Below are 15882 nucleotides of genomic sequence, written 5' to 3'. Positions count from 1 at the left end.
CCGATTATTTTTTTTATTCAAAATGAAGCTGAAAAAATAAATGTAGGCCAGTTTTTTCAAAAGGCATGGCTTTTATTTACAAAAAAAAAAGAAGTATGGCCACTCAGTCAACATTGACAACAACATGACTAAATATTCTGTAACAATGTAAACATTTAAAACTTTTAACATTTAACAAAATTAAAAGTAGCTTATTTGCTTTTTAATGTGCAAATATAAAAGTCAACATCCAGTGCAAATCTTAATATTCTGCAATAGTATAAGCATTTTAAAAGTAAAAGTATTGCTTATTTTGCTTTAAAATGTGCAAAAATAAAGATAAACATCCAATACAAAAAAGTGCAAAACGAAATATTCTGTAACAACAGTGTAAACATTTCAACAAAAGTGAAAGTATTGCTTATTTGCTAAAATGTGCAAAATTAAAGATAAACATCCAATACAAAAAAGTGCCAATCTAAATATTCTGGAGCACTGTAAACATTAAGTATTGCTTTTAAAATGTGCAAAATAAACATCCAGTCCAACACAGTACACGATAACCAATTCTACTCATTCCAGTGAGTGACTAACAGTTGTAATGAAGAAAGGTTAGCATGTCTACTTGCTCTGGTTCTTTTCTTGTTTACAATATTCCCAGCAGCTGAAAATAGGCGCTCAGAAGGGGTCGATGTGGCTGGAACTGAGAGCTAATTAGCCTTCACCTCAAGCCAGGACTGCGAGTGAGCTGAGCTGCAGTTTATATTTCTAGAAGGTCAACGGGCTCATAGTGATGTTACTAGTAGTTGACTGGGAGGTGTTTATTATCATTTGGGGAGAGTCCGCTGCCTGATGCTCACCTGCTAAACACCTATCTGCTCGACACTGAAGCGCTGACTACATGCGCTCTGAATACGCACTGCTGATTGGCTGGTAACGTTTTGAATACGCACTGCTGATTGGCTGATAATGCTTCGTGTGTACCAATCAGATGGTTGTGTGGGTGGGACAATGCTGCATGCTGAGACAGAAGCATAAGGAGCAAAGCAGCTTGTTATTGTTAAGACTTTAGCAGCTAAAGTTAGCTTTAGCTTAGAAACTCGTTCGGTACACCCCCGTACCGAACCGAAAGCCCCGTACCGAAACTGTTCAATACAAAACACGTACCGTTACACCCCTAGCAGATACAAATGACACATTCATGTTTTTGTGGAATGATGACAACGTATACTCGCGCGGACAATTGACTAGTTGATGGTTGATGGTTTTCTTTTCAAATGTTCGTTCATAGCCGTTGTGCTGCTATGATAGGCCATTTCCGCTCGACACAGTGTGCATACAACAACATTATTAGGCCGTTTATTGAAATACTCCCACACTTTTGACGTGATTTTTCTCCCTCGCTCGCACCGCTCGCATCGTCTGCTTTGATTGTCTGCTTTGCGCTTCGCCATGACGGTAGTGCGACGCGTCGACGCACAAAAACGGCGTCGACGTATTTACGTAACCGATGACGTCAACTACGTCGACGCGTCGTTTCAGCCTTAGTTTTTTCCATAAAAAACCTGGGTTTTCTTTGACAAAAAGGGCATACAACTTAAATGGTAAATGGTAAATGGGTTATACTTGTATAGCGCTTTTCTACCTTTTTAAGGAACTCAAAGCGCTTTGACATTATTTCCACATTCACCCATTCACACACACATTCACACACTGATGGCGGGAGCTGCCATGCAAGGCGCTAACCAGGACCCATCAGGAGCAAGGGAGAAGTGTCTTGCTCAAGGACACAACGGACGTGACTAGGATGGTAGAAGGTGGGGATTGAACCAGGAACCCTCAGGTCGCTGGCACAGCCACTCTCCCAACTGTGCCACGCCGTCCACCATGTAGGGGTAGTGGGCATAATGAGGAGTAGGGGGTATGAATCTAACCCTTCAGAGTGAGGTATTGCAAATGTTTAAAATAGTTTTTTTGACAGACAGACCTAATGTTGATCTAGAGATTTACACTTTGAATAATACCGTAATTTCCGGACTATAAGCCGCACCTGACTATAAGCCGCACCAGCTAAATTTAGGGGAAAATACAGATTGCTCCATATATAAGCCGCACCCGACTATAAGCCGCAGGGTTTTGATGTGTAATTAGCGTAGTATATAGGGGTTCCTGCTACCACGGAGGGGATTGTCGGGACAGAGATGACTGTTTGGGAACGCAAAGCGTCCCATTAACAATAAATCTTTCAATCATTCAATCAAACTTTCACATCTTTGACATGGCGAACAGCATTCGTGCAGAGTACAAATAATACAACGGTGCAAAGTAATACAAAGTGCTCGCCTGTACGTTATCAAAATAACCAGCCTGAAAAGTCAGTCTTTAATCATTGTGTCATCGTCTTCCTCCTGCGTACTAAAACCACCGAAATCCTCTTCGTCGGTGTCGGAGAAGAACAGGCCGTAAATAAGCCGCACCCTTGTATAAGCCGCAGGGACCAGAACGAGGGGGAAAAGTAGCGGCTTATAGTCCGGAAATTACGGTAATAATAATAATAATACTAAATAATGACACATTTTTTATATTTTTTTGACCAAAACTCTTTGGGTTCACCGGGATCAAGCCTGAATGGCGGCCTAAATGTATATTTTTTTATACATTTATTTAGGGATGTCCGATAATATCGGCCTGACGATATTATCGGCCGATAAATGCGTTAAAATGTAATATCGGAAATTATCGGTATCGTTGTTTTTATTATCTGTATCGTTTTTGTTTTTTTTGTTTTTTTTTTATTAAATCAACATAAAAAACACAAGATACACTTACAATTAGTGCACCAACCCAAAAAACCTCCCTCCCCCCATTTCTTTCTGTTATCAATATTCTGGTTCCTACATTATATATCAATATATATCAATACAGTCTGCAAGGGATACAGTCCGTAAGCACATATGATTGTGCGTGCTGCTGGTCCACTAATAGTACTAACCTTTAACAGTTAATTTTACTCATTTTAATTAATTACTAGTTTCTATGTAACTGTTTTTATATTGTTTTACTTTCTTTTTTATTCAAGAAAATGTTTTTAATTTAGTTATCTTATTTTATTATTTTTTTTAAAAAGTACCTTATCTTCACCATACATGGTTGTCCAAATTAGGCATAATAATGTGTTAATTCCATGACTGCATATATCGGTTGATATCGGTATCGGTTGATATCGGTATCGGTAATTAAAGAGTTGGACAATATCGGAATATCGGATATCGGCAAAAAGCCATTATCGGACATCCCTACATTTATTGTATTGGTTTTTAAAATAAAAAAATATTGCTTTGATTTTTCAGTGTGCGGCCCTCAGTGGAAAAAGTTTGGACACCCCTGGGTTAGAGGTATTAAGAGTATACAAATTCAGTCTCCTGTTAATGATATTCATAGTGTTGCTTTAAGTGTTAAATATTTAGTACGGACAAAAATGCATTTTTGAATAGGCAACATTCACACACTTAACAAAATTGTTTCCCGAAAATCTCCCGGGGCAACCATTCTCCCGAATTTCTCCCGATTTCCACCCAGACAACAATATTGGGGGAGTGCCCGAAAGACACTGCCTTTGCGTGCCGGCCCAATCACATAATATCTACGTTTTTTCACACACAGAAGTGAATGCAATGCATACTTGGTCAACAGCCATACAGGTCACACTGAGGGTGTCCATACAAACAACTTTAACACTGTTACAAAAGTAGTTTTATACTTGTGAGTGTTGATGACACAGCTTTGCATCAGTTGATATTCTAGTTTCAAGCATGTTTTACTCAATATAGGTCATAAAATCTCAGCAACAAGCTGTAATATCTTACGGAGATCATTTAGGACCAAAACCCTTAAAACAAGTAAAACACTAACATAAAATCTGCTTAGTGAGAAGAATTATCTTATCAGACAGAAAATACCCTTTAAAATCGTTTTTAATCATGTTTATTTTTTATATTGTCTCTGTATTGGTTTTCTATTCATTTATTCTTTATTCAGTCATTGGTGTAGCATAATATTTTTTTTAATATTGTTTTTAATATTGTTTTAATATTGTTTTTAACATGGCTGTGCAGCACTTTGGAAACATTCTTGTTGTGTAAATGTGTTATATAAATAAAGTGGATTGGATTGGATTGGATAAGCAAATATCACCATTATTTGAGGTATTTAATCTGACTTAGATTTCAGTTTTTGCAGTGTGGGAATGCCTCCACTAACGGCCAGCTAGGAGATAGACTCAAAAAACGGGTTAAAAAAGGTGAGGGGAGCAAAAAGTCCGAAAAATTTAAACACAAAACTTATCCAACACATTTTTCATACACAACCAGGATGGGTTTTAAATGCAAAAACAAAAACATATGGGGGCTCCGTTAAAAAAACTGAACGGAAAATGAAAAATATTGCTGTCGAAAGAGAAAAAAAAATCAAAATGAGCAAAGTGAAATGATAAATTGTTACCTCTGTCTGTAATATTGATTGGGCTGGGAGAAAGATGGGGGAAAGAAAATAGGGAGGAAGCTGGGAGGATAAAGGTGTCAGAAAATAAATGTAGAACCATCTTCTAAACAATTATTTAGTACGGTTGGATGTATGTGATTATTAGTGTAGCAAAAAGTATTTGTAGATTTGATCATCCATGTGCATAAACATTTGGCCATCATCAACTCACTAAGAAATTATGACATTGGATTGAATTCATATGAGCGGATCATCAGAATTTTAAGTTGAAGCAGAAAAGTAGCCTGCGGTTATTTTTCAATTGGCCTGTAGCTTATTCACAGATGAAAATGACAGCCCGTACCACAACAACAGAGGAGAATTAGGCCTATATCGAAAAGAAAAAATAAATAATGTTACGAGACTATTAAAGGCTAATACACTAATACCAAATAAGTGTTTGCTTTTTGAGTGTAACTGCTAAGCCAGTGGTTCTTATTCTGGGTTCGATCGAACCCTATAGGGGTTCGGTGAGTCGGCCTCAGGGGTTCGGCAGAGCCTCCGCCACACCAGACTCATGAATTGATTAACGTGGACCCCGACTTAATTAAACAAGTTCAAAAACTTACCATTCAGTGGTCAGTTATACGGAATATGTACTGTACGGTGCAATCTACTAGTAAAAGTTTAAATTAAATCAACCAATCGTGTAAATAAAAACTTCTCCCTATCGGTGTATCTGTACTGTAAAGTTAAAATTTGAATGACAATGAAAAATAAGTCTAAGTATTATGGATACCCCCAAACAATGTTCCCTCTAATTTTCCATCTGATTTGCAAGTGTGTAATTTGTTGTGAGTTTATGCACTGTTTTGGTTTTGTTCTTTGAACAAGGTGATGTTCATGCACGGTTCATTTTGTGCACTAGTAAAAAAAAACCCACATAACTTTATCTTGAATTTGAAAAAAATAAAAAAAAAATTTTTATTTTTTACTAAAGAAGGGTTCGGTGAATGTGCATTTGAAACTGGTGGGGTTCGGTACCTCCAACAAGGTTAAGAACCACTGTGCTAAGCATATCAACATGTATCTACAGTGCACTGAATTGGTTTTTGCCTGTTTGATGAATAAAAGGTAGCGTATCAAAGCGACTACCATTTAATAATGTTTTTGTATTGGGTCTCTAAAGTTCAAATCATTTGAAAACAGACACTGAATGTGGACGGAGATTTGTGAATTTGTCCAGTATAGGGCTGGGCGATATATCGATATACTCGATATATCGCGGGTTTGTCTCTGTGCGATATAGAAAATGACTATATCGTGATATTCGAGTATGCGTTCTCACGCAGTTGCTTTTAGCTGCGAGCATTACATTACAGGCTCTTCTCACTCTTTCTTGTCTCTCCTTCTCACAGAAACATAAAACAAGCGCGCCTTCTTACATACGTCACATACGTACGTATACGCCCTCGCGGAGCAGAGAGGTAGCGGCATGGGTAACGTTAGCTGTGGTGCAAGTGGTAATACGAGAGAAAGAAGGTGCAAATCTGGTAACAAATGAAGGAAGAATTAAAGGCCTATTGAAATTAATTTTTTTTATTTAAACGGGGATAGCAGATCCATTCTATGTGTCATACTTGATAATTTCGCGATATTGCCATATTTTTGCTGAAAGGATTTAGTATAGAACAACGACGATAAAGTTCGCAACTTTTGGTCGCTAATAAAAAAAAGCCTTGCCTGTACCGGAAGTAGCGTGACATCACAGGAGGTAAGATTCCTCACAATTCCCCGTTGTTTACAATGGAGCGAGAGAGATTGGGACCGAGAAAGCGATGATTACCCCATTAATTTGAGCGAGGATGAAAGATTCCTGGATGAGGAACGTTAGAGTGAAGAACTAGAGAGGCAGTGCAGGGTGTATCTTTTTTCGCTCTGACCGTAACTTAGGTACAAGGTCTCATTGGATTCCACACACTCTCCTTTTTCTATTGTGGATCACGGATTTGTATTTTAAACCACCTCGGATACTATATACTCTTGAAAATGAGAGTCGAGAACGCGAAATGGACATTCACAGTGACTTTTATCTCCACGACAATACATCAGCGAAGCTCTTTAGCTACTGAGCTAACGTGATAGCATCGTGCTTAAATGCAGATAGAAACAAAACAAATAAATCCCTGACTGGAAGGATAGACAGAAGATCAACAATACTATTAAACCATGTACATGTAACTACACGGTTAATAATTCTCAGCCTGGCAAAGCTTAACAATGCTGTTGCTAACGACGCTGAAGCTAACTTAGCAACTTAGCAACCGGACCTCACAGAGCTATGATAAAAACATTAGCGCTCCACCTACGCCAGCCAGCCCTCATCTGCTCATCAACACCCGTGCTCACCTGCGTTCCAGCGATCGACGGCGCGATGAAGGACTTCACCCGATCATCCGTGCGGTTGGCGGCTAGCATCGGCTAGGCGTCTGCTATCCAAGTAAGTACTCCTTGTTGTGTTGCTACAGCCAGCCGCTAATACACCGATCCCACCTACAACTTTCTTCTTTGCAATCTCCATTGTTAATTAAACAAATTGCAAAAGATTCACCAACACAGATGTCCAGAATACTGTGGAATTGTTCGATGAAAACAGAGCAGTTTGCACGGTGACACATTGGGTATGAATACTTCCGTTGCCGTCGTGACGTCACGCGCATACGTCATCATACATCGACGTTTCCAACCGGAAGTTTAGCGGGAAATTTAAAATTGCACTTTATAAGTTAACCCGGCCGTATTGGCATGTGTTGCAATGTTAAGATTTCATCATTGATATATAAACTATCAGACTGCGTGGTCGGTAGTAGTGGCTTTCAGTAGGCCTTTAATTCCAAAGAAAAACAGCACGGGGTCCATCGTCTGGCGGTGGTTTGGCTTCAAGCGGGAAGATGTCGAACAGACAACCGTAATTTGTCAAGTGTGTTGCTTCAAAAAGTAGCATTACTGCTAATATGTAGCATCATTTGAAAAGTCACCCGCTAGAGAATGAAGAGTGCTTGAAACTCCGCATGTCAACATCTCATAGATATCATGTCTGCACAAACCCAAATATCCTCTCTGCTCGGACGTATTGTAATATTTAGAGGTTTACTGATTAGTACCTGCAGTGATGTCATCATCCGTGACGTCCATTTCCTCCTCGGGAGCCTTGGCCTCGAGTGGTTGAGCTTCAGCAGGGGGAAGGGCTGGAGTTGAGGGTTCAGTGGCTGTCCCAGCTGTATGATAGAAGAACACCTCATTAAAATGCATGATCCTGAATTGTCACAGTTTGCGTGAGTCTTGTTGTTTTGCATTGATTCTTATTGTCCTGGTTAGGCAGCTAATAAAGGTTTATTGGACTTCCTCGTTATCAAGAGGATTAATGGAAGCCAACACCCGTACAAACACACGCGCTACATTTAGTGCCTTCATTTAAGCCTTATCACGCCATTGCCAATTAACCGTGCTTTTCATTAGCCAGGCTTAATGAATGATTCTCCCCCCGTGAATGGAGTAACGCAAGGTAACAGAGCTGATGCCGGGCTAATCTCTGGCTAAATAGACTAATTAATGAATTACAGAAAGACTCTCACACGACCTGAATCAGAGCGCAAGAAAACAATAATGAAATCATCCCCGTATGTTAATTTGATAAGAGAAAATGAGACAAAGCGATAAGTACAAATGATTAGAACAGTAAAAGAGCGGGATTGCATTACGTGAACCAATACAAATTAACAAAATTCTAATTTGAGTTAGGAGAGACAAATCAGCAGCAATATAATTACATCTCCGAATAATCACATTATATGCCTTGATAGAAAAAAAAATAATGAAAACATTTTTAATTACAGCGATTCATTCCAGTTGACATACCGCTCCATGTTCCGATTAACTCGTTCAATATCGCGACTCTGCAGAGCTCTGCATTCCAAACATGAACACACACACTGACAGCAGGCTGATACACAACCCTCGGTGCATACATTCAAGTGATAAAAATGTAATTTGAACCTAATTAAAAAGCAACTGCTTCAGTGTGATGAATATGAAGGTAGAGCAATGTTTTGCATTAACGAGGCTCCCTCGCCAAATTCAATTAGAGCAAATGATCTTTGCAGACATGAAACACATGGTGCATGCACACACGTAAACAGCTCACTCAAAATAGGGTTTCTCATTTGAAAAATAAATAAGGGAATACACTATATTGCCAAAAGTATTTGGCCACCTGCCTTGACTCACATATGAACTTGAAGTGCCATCCCATTATCCCCTCAACTCCCCCCAAAATGGATTAACTCGCTGGAATAAAAAAGACAATATAACATACATCCATAAACGTGGATGCATATTGAAAAGTGCAATATATTTATCTGTACAGTAACCTATTTATTTATTTATATATGCACCTTATTGCTTTTTTATCCTGCACTACCGTGAGCTAATGTAACGACATTTCGTGCTTATCTGTACTGTAAAGTTCAAATTTGAATGACAATAAAAAGGAAGTCTAAGTCTAAGAAGTCTAAGTCTAAGTCTATTCCTAACCCATAGGGTTCAATAAGATGTTGGTCCACCTTTTGCAGCTTTTGCAGCTTCAACTCTTCTGGGAAGGCTGTCCACAAGGTTGCGGAGTGTGTTTATAGGAATTTTCTACCATTCTTCCAAAAGCGCATTGGTGAGGTCACACACTGATGTTGGCCGAGAAGGCCTGGCTCTCAGTCTCCGTTCTAATTCATCCCAAAGGTGTGCTATCGGGTTCAGGTCAGGACTCTGTGCAGGCCAGTCAAGTTCATCCACACCAGACTCTGTCATCCATGTCTTTATGGACCTTGCTTCGTGCACTGGTGCACAGTCATGTTGGAAGAGGAAGGGGCCTCCTTCAAACTGTTCCCACAAGGTTGGGAGCATGGAATTGTTCAAAATGTTTTGGTATCCTGGAGCATTCAAAGTTCATTTTGCTGAAACTAAGGGGCCAAGCTCAACTCCTGAAAAACAACCCCACACCATAATTCCTCCTCCACCAAATTTCACACCGTTCTCCTGGCAACCTCCAAACCCGGACTCGTCCATCAGATTGCCAGATGGCAAAGTGTAATTCATCACTCCAGAGAAGGCGTCTCCACTGCTCTAGAGTCCAGTGGCGACGTGCTTTACACCACTGCATCCCACGCTTTGCATTGGACTTGGTGATGTATGGCTTAGATGCAGCTGCTCGGCCTTGGAAACCCATTCCGTGAAGCTCTCTGCGTACTGTACGTGGGCTAATTGGAAGGTCACATGAGGTTTGGAGCTCTGTAGCAACTGACTGTGCAGAAAGTGGGCGACCTCTTTGCACTATGCACTACAGCATCCGCTGACCCCTCTGTCATAGTACGTGGCCTACTACTTCATGGCTGAGTTGCTGTTGTTCCCAAACTCTTCCATTTTCTTATAATAAAGCCGACAGTTGACTTTGGAATAGTTAGGAGCGAGGAAAATTCACGGCTGGATTTGTTGCACAGGTGGCATCCTATGACAGTTCCACGCTGGAAATCCCTGAGCTCCCGAGAGCGGTCCATTCTTTCACAAATGTTTGTAGAAACAGTCTCCATGCCTAAGTGCTTGATTTTATACACCTGTGTCGGGCCAAGTGCTTAGGACACCTGATTCTCATCATTTGGATGGGTGGCCAAACACTTTTGGCAATATAGTGTATATTGGAATTAACAAAAAATCGGAATTAGGCAGTGTGAATGTAGCATTAGTCTCTCATTAGTGCACAGATCACACTGATTCACAACAGTAATTACTTCCAATATTCTTTTTGTGCTTCGGGGCCCGAGCACCCACGGACAATACAGAGCACCCACGTGGGATTGATGGCAACTTTCAATTTTTAAAATAATTTTTGAACTATCAATCTCATTGTTGTTAATTTTGTGGCGAGTTCGGTCTGCTTTACATAATAAAAAAGTCACAAATCATATAGTCTATAATTAACAAAGCCTAACTAAGATTTCATTGTGCCCGATAATGAACTAATGACTCAATCATCTTCACTTTGAACACACTGCATACAAGCGAATGAATTCATACTTACTCGACAGCCATACATGTCACACTAAGGGTGGCAGTATGAACAATGCCAACACTGTCATAAACATGTGCCATATGGTGAAACCACACTAAACAACAATGACAAACACATTTTGGAAGAATATTTGCACTGCCACACTACAAAAACACTACAGAACAAATTCCCAGAATTCCCTGCAGCACCAACTCTTCCGGGACGCTACAACATAAACAAACGCCATTGGTGGATCTGCACCTAACATCCACTGTAATGATACCACGTACAATAGCGTATCTAGTAGGTACTACTATGATTACATTGATATGTTTTAAAATCACAAAATTGTCTTTCGTTTTTTTATTTATTTATATTATGTAAATACATCTCTGGACACATGAGGACTTTGAATATGACCAATGTATGATCCTGTAACTACTTGGTATCGGATTTATACCCAAATTTGTGGCATCATCCAAAACTAATGTAATGTATCAAACAACAGAAGAATAAGTGATTATTACATTTTAACAGAAGTGTAGATAGAACATGTTACAACAGAAAATAAGCAGATATTAACAGTAAATGAACAAGTAGATTAATAATTATTTTTCTACCACTTGTCCTTAATAATGTTGACAAAATAATAGAATGATAAATGACACAATATGTTACTGCATATGTCAGCAGACTAATTAGGAGTCTTTGTTTGTTTACTTACTACTAAAAGACAAGTTGTCTTGTATGTTCACTAGGGATGTCCGATAATGGCTTTTTTACCGATATCCGATATTCCGATATTGTCCAACTCTTAATTACCGATATCAACCGATACCGATATATACAGTCGTGGAATTAACACATTATGCCTAATTTGGACAACCAGGTATGGTGAAGATAAGGTCATTTTTTTAAAAAGTAATAAAATAAAAAAAGATAAATAAATAAAAATTAAAAATTCTTGAATAAAAAGAAAGTAAAACAATATAAAAACAGTTACATAGAAACTAGTAATTAATGAAAATGAGTAAAATGAACTGTTAAAGGTTAGTACTATTAGTGGACCAGCAGCATGCACAATCATGTGTGCTTACAGACTGTATCCCTTGCAGACTGTATTGATATATATTGATATATAATGTAGGAACCAGAATATTAATAACAGAAAGAAACAACCTTTTTGTGTGAATGAGTGTGAATGAGTGTAAATGGGAGAGGGAGGTTTTTTGGGTTGGTGCACTAATTGTAAATGTATCTTGTGTTTTTTATGTTGATTTAATTTAAAAAATAAAAAAAAAAATGATACCGATAATAAAAAAAACGATACCGATAATTTCCGATATTACATTTTAAAGCATTTTTCGGCCGCTAATGTTCACTATTTTATTTAAGGACAAAATTGCAATAAGAAACATATGTTTAAGGTACCGTAAGATTATTTTGTTAAAATAAAGCCAATAATGACATTTTCTGTGGTCCCCTGTATTTAGAAAAGTACTGAAATACTTTTGGTACCGGTACCAAAATATTGGTATAGGGACAACACTACACTCTACTAAACCGGGAATGACACCACAAGCCAAAATTCACTCTTTCATACACTAATGGTAGTCGAGCAAAAATTCCACACACTTTTCAGCCGTTAAACATACACAGAGAACGTCAGCAATTAATAGAGGACGGAGCAGACGGTGATTAATAAAAAAAAACAACTTTGGTGGTGTTTGTTTTAGGGTTGTCCCGATACCAATAATTTGGTACTGGTACCAAAATGTATATTGATACTTTTCCAAATAAAGGGAACTACAAAAAAAGTGTCAATTTTGGCTTTACTTTAACAGAAAATCTTACAATACAATAAACATGTTTCCTATTGCACGCTTAAAATATACCGTATTTTTCGGAGTATAAGTCGCACCGGAGTATAAGTCGCATCTGCCAAAAATGCATAATAAAGAAGGAAAAAAACATATATAAGTAGCACTGGAGTATAAGTCGCATTTTTGGGGGAAATTTATTTGATAAAACCCAACACCAAAAATAGACATTTGAAAGGCAATTTCAAATAAATAAAGAATAGTGAACAACAGGCTGAATAAGTGTACGTTATATGAGGCATAAATAACCAACTGAGAACGTGCCTGGTATGTTAACGTAACATATTATGGTAAGAGTCATTCAAATAACTATAACATATAGAACATGCTATACGTTTACCAAACAATTTGTCACTCCTAATCGCTAAATCCCATGAATGAGCTAAATAATATTATTTGATATTTTACGGTAATGTGTTAATAATTTCACACATAAGTCGCTCCTGAGTATAAGTCACACCCCCGGCCAAACTATTAAAAAAAAACTGCGACTTATAGTCCGAAAAATACGGTAAATGAAAGGGCATTAAACACATTGTTTTTTCTTGTTGCACTCAAATAACAATTTACAATTTTCCATAGTATGTACAGTCTGCCATAATCAAGGATTAGGTTAGAATATAATGAAAAGCTTTATTTACATTATATTAAATGCTTCATGATTTATGGTTGCCAATCCTGGTCTGTGCTTTAAGAAAAATACAATTATCAGTTAGTACTAAAAACAAAACTATGGCTAAATGTACACAGCTAAGCCAACATATGGACAACACTAATACACATACACCGCGCACCCACTGGCAGAAATGTAGATCGGCGCCTATGACCGCTGGAACAAACCACCATTACTTTTCTCACCGTTAAAAAACCAAGCCAATCGAGCCTATTATGTATACAGGACTGTCTCAGAAAATTAGAATATTGTGATAAAGTTCTTTATTTTCTGTAATGCAATTAAAAAAACAAAAATGTCATACATTCTGGATTCATTACACAACTGAAATATTGCAAGAGGTGGGAGCGTCGTCACCATGACATCATCGAGTAATTTGCATAATTTACTACAATGATATGATTTTCTCTAAAAAGGCTAAAAAAATGTATACTTCCTAATTAATAATAACAGTTTTGTTTTAAACGTCCATCCATCCATCCATCCATTTTACAATATAATTACAACACTTTATGTACATATTTATATACAGATTTGAACAATAAGTTATTCACTGAAATATATTTATTAATTGTGGTTCTTACAAAAAATATCTCTTATAAAAATATAAAAGCTAAAATGTCTCTTAAAGCTCAGCCCCTTTAATTAGTGCATACTAAATAATTTAACTTTAGCCAACTACTACAACCATATTATTTACCAGCAACATAAAGTGAAACAGAGGCAGAGGTGTCCTGCCACAGTCAGTAACAAATAAACAGAAAACAGTAGTGGTGGTAGATAGACACAAAGCTTCATCAAACATCTGATCCACTGAACAAAGAGCTTCAAAAATCTTGATCCTACACTTCTCTTTTGTAAAGTAAATCTGAACAGCCGATATGGGCATCTACATCAACTATATGATTTGCCTGAGAAGCTTGACAGGACACAAAAAAATAAAATAAAAAATAAAAATAAAAATGTTTTGTTTTTTTGTGGCGGCCTTAATTCTTTCGTGGCGGGCCGCCACAAATAAATGAATGTGTGGGAAACACTGTATTTTAATATTGCTGATTATGGCATACTGCTTAAGAAAACTCAAAAATCCTATCTCAAAAAATTTTAATATTATCTGTTGAAAAGCTCTATGGAGATGATGATTTCATTTTCCAGCATGATCTGGCACCTGCCCACAGTGCCAAAACCACCAGTAACTGGTGTACTGACCATGGCATTACTGTCCTCGATTGGCCTGCCAACTCCCCTGACCTGAACCCCATAGAGAATTTGTGGGGTATTGTGAAGAAGAAGCTGAAAGACACCAGACCCAATAATGCAAATGAGCTAAAGGCCGCTATTGAAGCATCCTGGGCATCCATAACACCTCAGCAATGCCACAGGCTGATTGCCTCCAAGTACTGAGTGCATTAATTGACATTTTCAAATGTTTGATTTGTTTGTTTTTTTACTTGGTCTGAAGAAAAATTCTAATTTTTAGAGATAGGATTTTTGAGTTTTCTTAAGCTGTATGCCATAATCAGCAACATTAAAATAATAAAAGGCTTGCAATATTTCAGTTGATGTGTAATGAATCCAGAATGTATGACATTTTTGTTTTTTAATTGCATTACAGAAAATAAAGAACTTTATCACAATATTCACATTTTCTGAGACAGTCCTGTAACTCCGCTACCTGCAAAATGAAGTAGTTGCAGGGGGAAAAAAGCAATAGAAAGGTGCACAGCAGAAGGGGGATGAGGGGGTTAGGATGGATGGCAGGGAAGAGGGAGAAGAAGGTATTCTACCCTGCTCCAAGGTCAAGCTTGTCATGTCAGCCATGACACATAGCTCCCAGCATGCCTTGTTAACCCCTTGGACCTTTCCCTCCTCCTCCATTGCGTATGGTGCTCTCCCTTCCTCTATTCAAAAAATATACTTCCTTTTTGAGTAAAAATAAAGTGGACGATCTCGGTTTACAAGTGCATTCATTTAGTGGTCTTCACTGTTATATTTATTAGTTAGAATTTGAGACACCCACCGTACTTTTTAAAAGAATGCAGTGGAAAGGAGGAGGACACTAAGAGGTAAAAAACCGGAGAAGAACTGTGCAGACAAAGAGGAAAACGGGAATGGTGATTGCTGTTCAGTGATCAAAGAAACAGCTGCAACGCGTGCATTTAAAAGGGGAAATTGTGTGTGCTCACGGGTGTGAAAATTGCTGGTGATTTTGCCTAATCAAGTGTGTGGGAATATCGGCCGTTATTTGAGGTTAACTCGTTCCCCCCCTGCCCCGCCTTATGCACTCTCTCCTGGGCTTCCATTACTCGCTCTTCTCCCCCCCCCCCCTGCAGTGCCGGAAACCCTCCGCCCCAAAGATTAAAGCTTCACAACCGACTATTATTGTTGTACTCTGTAGCATGTCCGCCCAGGCAGGGGTCGGCGGCTACAGCTGTTCCACCGAGCTGTTAAAAATATCGGCTACATAGATTAGAGATCGGCCGATATGTTTTATTCACCGATATTTTAGTAGTCAAGGGGGCTCCAGCACCCCCCCCCCCCGTCACCCCGTACGGGACAAGCGGTAGAAAATGGATGGATGAGTGGGAGCCAATAACCGATATTTTGAGCCGATTTTCATTGGCAGTAAAAGCTATTTAAACATTTATAGTAGAAATGTCCGATAATATCGGACTGCCGATATTATCGGCCGATAAAAGCTTTAAAATGTAATATCGGAAATTACCGGTATCGGTTTCAAAAAGTAAAATGTATGACTTCTTAAATCGCCGCTG

The 15882-nt window shown here is 38.4% G+C and overlaps 1 protein-coding gene across 2 annotated transcripts in view; it reads right to left on the bottom strand.

The window, feature by feature from the left end:
* LOC133638740 (WD repeat-containing protein 7) overlaps positions 1-15882 on the bottom strand; it is a 591313-nt gene that overhangs the window by 467699 nt on the left and 107732 nt on the right. For both annotated transcript variants that reach the window (XM_062031642.1, XM_062031641.1), the window contains exon 22: positions 7623-7736. In XM_062031642.1, coding sequence (XP_061887626.1) covers positions 7623-7736 — 114 coding nt within the window. The remainder of the gene's footprint in view (positions 1-7622; positions 7737-15882) is intronic.

The sequence above is a fragment of the Entelurus aequoreus genome, linkage group LG21 (assembly GCF_033978785.1).
Source record: "Entelurus aequoreus isolate RoL-2023_Sb linkage group LG21, RoL_Eaeq_v1.1, whole genome shotgun sequence".
In the NCBI taxonomy this organism is placed as follows: Eukaryota; Metazoa; Chordata; class Actinopteri; order Syngnathiformes; family Syngnathidae; genus Entelurus; species Entelurus aequoreus.
This window is presented reverse-complemented; position numbering and strand designations above follow the sequence as displayed.